The sequence below is a fragment of the Ursus maritimus genome, unplaced genomic scaffold (assembly GCF_017311325.1).
Source record: "Ursus maritimus isolate PB19 unplaced genomic scaffold, ASM1731132v1 scaffold_1, whole genome shotgun sequence".
NCBI lineage: Eukaryota > Metazoa > Chordata > Mammalia > Carnivora > Ursidae > Ursus > Ursus maritimus.
This window is the reverse complement of record NW_024423343.1, coordinates 1,507,777-1,513,776: the sequence shown is the minus strand read 5'-3', so window position 1 is coordinate 1,513,776 and position 6,000 is coordinate 1,507,777. Positions and strand designations below refer to the sequence as shown.

Below are 6,000 nucleotides of genomic sequence, written 5' to 3'. Positions count from 1 at the left end.
CCCCCCCCCCCCCCCCCCGTCTCAATCACGGGTGATTTTCATGTCCGCCCCGACCCAGAGCCTGCCTGACACACACAGACACTCTGTAAATGCACGTGGAAGAAATGGACACCAGCCCCCGCTCCGGCTTCCAGCAGGAATGCAGAGGCAGAGCCAGGTCTGGAGCAGCCGGGAAGCCCCCAAATGTTCCCCAGGGCTGCAAGAGTGACCTTCTGGCAATAATCTCTAGAGCGAGCTCCAGTCCTGACCCTCGTCCACCCAGCCTTCCTGCCAACTGACAGATGCCAGGCACCGAGTGGCCAGGGGGCCCTCGGAAGCTCTGAGCTTCTCTGGGTAGGGGCGGGCGGAGCGAGGCAGAGAGGGTTAAAAGCACATCCAGTGGGGCCACTTTATTGCGAAGTCAGGAGGGAGACCTTGCCATGCACAGTGCTGCAGGTGCAGATGTCCTGCATGAGGCCAGAAGCTTCCGGGGCCAGCCGCCTGCAGATGGCCCCGAGGTGTGGGTGCCCGCGGGTGAGAATAACGGCCGCCCAGCCTGCCGCCAGGCCCTCCCCAGGCCTCGGGCATCCAGGGCTGCCCCGTTACTGAGACTCCTCCCCCCTCCAGTGCAGGTCCTCCAGGTGGGGCCCTGGAGAAGGAACTGGCAGGGAGGAGGAAGGTGAGGGGCCCAAGGTGTCCCCGAGGAGGCCAAGGCACAGTGCCCCCCCCCCGCAGGACTGCAGAGGAGCCCCACGCCCTCTGTGGGCCCTGCCAACTTGCTGTTTTGAGGTGTCACCTGGAACACAGCACTCAGCTCTCCACGCCCCAGGAACCCCGCTGCGTGCAGTGACAAGAGCCCCGCCCACACCCTGCTTGGCGTCATGCTTGCACACGTGCGGCATGCATGGCAATGACTCAGTCTCTACAAAGGTGGGGACTCCCAGCCTGAGGTCTGCAAGTGCACCCCACAGCAGCCCCACTTTATGGGGGGGCATGGAGAGGACAGCATCGGAGCTCAGAGAAGATGGGCTCCAGGAGCACGGGCCCAAGGGCAGCGGTCAGCCCGGCCTTTCTGGCCATCCACACTAAGGACAGGCTCTGAGAAAGAGTTAAGCAACACCCGCCCTCCCCCCACCTGGTCAAGTCCCAGGGGACAGCTGTGCACATAGCTTTGCTCACCATTAGCTACCCTCAGAGCAGTGGAGCCCTGGTCCAGAGTCACCACCCACACACCCGCAGCTCCTCCCCAGGTCATCCCAAAGGAGGGGACGTGGGGAGGGTGGGCTAGGAGGAAGCTTCCAGAAGCAGTGCCAAGGCCAAGTACCCCAGGGTCAAGGGAAACTAGTGCCCACCAGAGCTCCCACGTATGCAGGGGAGCCCCAGGGATGGTGTCCCGGTTCTGTGGGGCCCAGGCCATGCCCACCTCCCTCCAGGAAGCCATGGGCCCATGACGCTTAGAGAAGGAGCAGGTGGGCTCAGCGCCCTCCCTGTCTGCACAACAGGCCCATCTGGGAATTCTGGAAAGTCGCTGGAATCTGAGAGGTTTCGAGGAATAATGGAGACCTCGTGCAACCCCCCACAGGCAGGTGCCTACGCCCTCAGACCCGGCAGGCCCCACAGCAGCCGGCCGGGCAGCACACTCACCAGTGACCGACAGGGTGCCGCAGTCCCGCTTGTGGAAGTCGCCCCAGGCCCTGGTCTTGCAGTACTTGCTGCAGGTGAGGACCCCGTAGCAGCGGGTGCAGGGCACCAGGCGCACACCGACCGAGCGGCCGCACTGGGAGCAGAACTTGAAGAAGGGAATCCTGCACGGGAGCCACGTGGGCAGTCGGGCAGAGCCCACCCTCTGCGCCCCACCGTCCCCACCAGAGGAGGTGCTGGTGCCAGGCCCACCATCCACCATGCAGGGTGGCTGCTCACATGTGGACAGAGACCTGAAGTCCCGTCCAGGGATGTCCAGCACAGGGCTATTTCAAACAGGAAGCACACACTGTGGCCGGAAGCCACTAGGGCCGGGTAGGGGACAACGCCGTGGCATTGGGGACCCTTCTCGCCACAGCACAGGAAGAACGGAACCCAGCAGGAACACCCACGTGCTCTGTCTCAGGAGGAAGGTGAGCCCCAGTGTGGACGCCACCCCCAGCCTGTCCCCGCTCAGCACCCCCACCTCACCCACCAGGGTTTCCTGGGCCGGCACCTTCCAGGATGCCCACGGGGACGGTAAGGTTCACATTTATGTAGAGAGACTGTTCTGGAAGAGCAGGGTGGGTGCAGAGCCATGATCCCAGGGAGGGCCCGGTGATGGAGGGGCCGGGAGGGATGCAGGGGCCCAGGGCAGTACACCCACTGTGACAGCAGAGGTCTTCAAGAAGCAGAGCCCGGGCTCAAAGCCCACTGGGCCACTGCAAGAGCGCACCTGTGACCCCCTCTGTCACGCACTTTTGGCCCACGCCCACAAGGCTCGGACACAGCAAGGCCGTCGTGGGCAGGGATGGCCCGGCCAGGCCACATGGCCCGGCCCACGGCCACGGCAGCCACTTACAGCTCTTGCTCCCCCACGTGTAGCGCTTTGGACGGGCTGGTACTTCTCCGCTTCAGCCTTTGGTAGGGGGTCAGCTCCACTGCAGCAACAGAGAACCACGTTAGGCTCCGCGGGTCCTGCTAGCTGCACCGTGACGCCGCCGGCATCGGGAGCCGAAGCCGCCCACCTCAACCACTCTCCTGCGCTGAGCCCGTTTCCGGCACTGCGGGGAATCAGCAGGGACCCCAAGCCTTTTACAGACCGAGGCAACTCTGAGGAGACCGAGAAGGGGCTGGGGCCGCTGGGGAGTCCACAGACTCTGGGGAGGGGGCTTCACCCCTTGGCTTCCCTCTGCTCCTGCATCCCTGGCCGGGCCTCTGCAGCCTCCTGGCCACCCTGCGTCTTTGCCATTGGCTGGCTCAGTGTACCCCTCTCTCCACAGCATTAAGAGGCCACCAGGCTTCTTTGGCCTTGACCAGAACACGCTCTCCCGAGTGAAGGTTCCTGGCTCTGCTCTCTGGCAGCTGGCAGCAGAACACACACGGGCTGGGGACCAAAGGCCAGTGAGGCCCCCCCAAAGATGGTCACGGGTTCCACTGCACCCCTCCACAGCATGTCAGTCCCCCCAAGGAAGGCCACCTAACCTCTAATTTGGCAGGAACCGCCCGGACACCTGCTGGCCCCAAGAACAGAGAAGGCGGGAGCTGCTCCTTCCTCCCCATCCTCCCGGTGCCCACTAGCACCCAGGGCTGCACTGCAGCTGCTCCCGGCGGCTCGAGAGTGGGCCCAGGAGCCAGCTCGTGATACTGTGCCCCAAGTCAAAGCCACTGTTGTGAGGACCACGTGGCCCCAGGGCAAAGCTTCTGGGAGAGGGGACGAGAAGATCAAGCAGAACCGGAAGTGGATCTGGCACAGCCCCAGCATCGTGGTCACTTCTTCCGAAGGCCACAGGCAGAGTGAAGGAGAGCATCTCTGTGTGTTAGGGCGGGGGCTCTGACAGCTCCGCTGACCTACCATTCGATTCCATCCGGTTCACACATGTGAAGCGCACGGCGGGTAGTACGTTCACGGAAGTGCAGCCATCGCCATCAGCACCTTTACAACATGCCCATCAGCCCGAATCCGAGCCCGGCCCCTGACAACCGCTATGCCTCCTGTCCTAGGCAACCGCTGACCCACTTTCTGTCTCTATGGATTTCCTATGAATGGAATCATACGGTGTGAGTGTGACCTTAGATGACTAGATTCTTTTGCCTAAAGCAACACTGGGCTTCATCCATGCCGTAGTGCACGGGTGGTCCATTGTTTCTGATCGATGTGGACACACCACAGTGTGCTTCTCCAGTCATCAGTTGATAGGTATTTGGTTTGTTTCTGTTCTTGGCTTTTATAAATAATGCTGCTATAAACATTTGAGCACAAGGTTTGTGTGGACACGTGTTCCCATTTCTCTCGAGGACATACCAAGGAATGGAATCGCTGGGTCGTACAGTAACTCTATGATGAACATTTAAGGAACAGCCAGACCGCTTTCCAAAGAGCCTGTGCCATTGTGCTCCCAGCAGCGGTGCGGGAGGCTCCGCTTGCTCCACATCTTCACCAACGCGTGCTGGCTTCCGGATTCTAGCCGTCCTGGAGGGTGCGGAGCGACAGCCCAGTGCAGTTGGTGTGTATGTCCCCGGGAACTAATGACAGCAAGCATCTTTCCACGTGCTTGTTCGCCGTCCGTAGATATTCATTCAGAGAAATTTCTATTCATACGCTTTGTCCATTTTTAAATTCAGTTATTGTCTTTATTATGCAGTTAAAATAAGCGTTTTTAATTTATTCTACATTCAAGTCTCTTACAAATTATATGATTTTTGATTTATCTCCATACTGTGGTTTGTCTTTTCATTTTCTTGATAGTGTCCTTTGAAGCACAAACGTTTTTAATTCTGATGAAATCCGATTTATCCATTTTTTTCTTTCATCATTATTCTTTTGGTGTCATATCTAGGAATTCATTGCCAACTCTGAGGATATGAAGATTTGTTTCTATATTTCTTTGAAGAGATTTATAGTTTAAGCTCTTGCATTTAGGTCTTCAGTCCAAGTTGAATTCACTTTTGTGTGTGGAGTGAGGTAGGGTCAAACCTCATTCTATTGTGTCTGGATAACCCCTTGTCCCAGTACCATCTGTTGAAAACTCTGTTCATACCCTCATTACAAAGTGTTAGCATCCTTACTGAAAATCAGCTGACATACACATGTATATATTTCTGGGATCTGCATTCTATGCCGTTGGTCCGTATGTCTGTCTTCGTGCCAGCGCCTCACTCTTTATTGTCGTTTTGCAGTAAGTCTCAATTTAGGAAGTATGAGTCTTTCCACTTCACTCTTTTCTTTCAAGTTTGCTGTAGCTTTTCTGGGACCTTTGTAACTCCATGTGAATGCTAAAATCAGCTTCTCAATTTGTACAAAGGTGGCAGTGGGATTCTGATAAGGAGATGTCTTCCCATTTACTGAGGGCTCCTTTAACTTCAGCAATGTATTGTAGTTTTCAGAGTGTAAGTTTTGCACGGCTTTTGTTAAATATGCTCACAAGTATTCTATTTTTATTGACGCTGTTGTAAATGGAATTTTTTAAATCTCATTTTTGTTTGCTTGCTGCGATTGTATAGACATGCTATTGATTTTTGCATATCGATCTTATATCCCCACCCTTACCAAATGCATTCGTTACTTTCAATAGTGTCACCAGTTTTGTCTTTATATTTTGTATTTTAATACTTATATGTTTAGTTTAATATTAGTTTCAGTTTAAAAAGTGGATTACCAGGATTTTCAATCCACAAGATAATTTCTGCAAAGAGAGATAGTTTAAGTTTTTCCTTTCCAATCTGAATGACTTTCTTTTTCTTGCCTAGTTACACTGGCTAACAACTCCAGCACATCATCAAACAGAAATGGTGAGAGAACGCATTCCTGTGTTCTTCCTGATATCAGGGAGAAAGCATCCCGTTCTCCACCTTAGAGTCTAACGTACACTGTGGGCCTTTTTGTAGGTGTCCCTAATCAGGTTAAGCAAGTGCCCCTCTATTCCTTGCTTGTTGTATGTTTTTTTTATCATGAAAGGGTATTGGATTTTGTCAAATGATTTTCTACATCAATTAAAATGATCATGTGACAGCCAGGGTGCAGAGGTCGGGCAGCTGGTGTGCAGAGGTCAGGGAGCCGGGGTGCAGAAGTCAAGCTGTGTTGGGGTGCAGAGGCCTGGCAGCCAAGGCAGAGCTCAGAAGGAGCAGCAAGCACCACGCAGAGGGAGAGCCTCTCCTATGCAACCACAGCCAGAGCAGTGACCGTGTTACTCCTGGCGGTCGCAACCCCAGCCCCCTTGGTGACGTGGGTGCAAAGGCCACCATCCTGGGTATGTGACTTTACTTTCTGGGGATGCCCTGTCATGCAGAGGAGACACGGATGGCTGACCAGTGCACTAAGGGGCTGGTCCTACACAGCGT

At 55.5% G+C, this 6,000-nt stretch overlaps 1 protein-coding gene across 1 annotated transcript in view; it reads right to left on the bottom strand.

Moving 5' to 3' along the window:
* ANKMY1 (ankyrin repeat and MYND domain containing 1) overlaps positions 1 to 6,000 on the bottom strand; it is a 48,888-nt gene that overhangs the window by 9,571 nt on the left and 33,317 nt on the right. Inside the window, exons 17-18 of the mRNA XM_040636333.1 lie at positions 2,522 to 2,600; positions 1,624 to 1,784 (exon numbers count right to left, since the gene is read on the bottom strand). Coding sequence (XP_040492267.1) covers positions 1,624 to 1,784; positions 2,522 to 2,600 — 240 coding nt within the window. The remainder of the gene's footprint in view (positions 1 to 1,623; positions 1,785 to 2,521; positions 2,601 to 6,000) is intronic.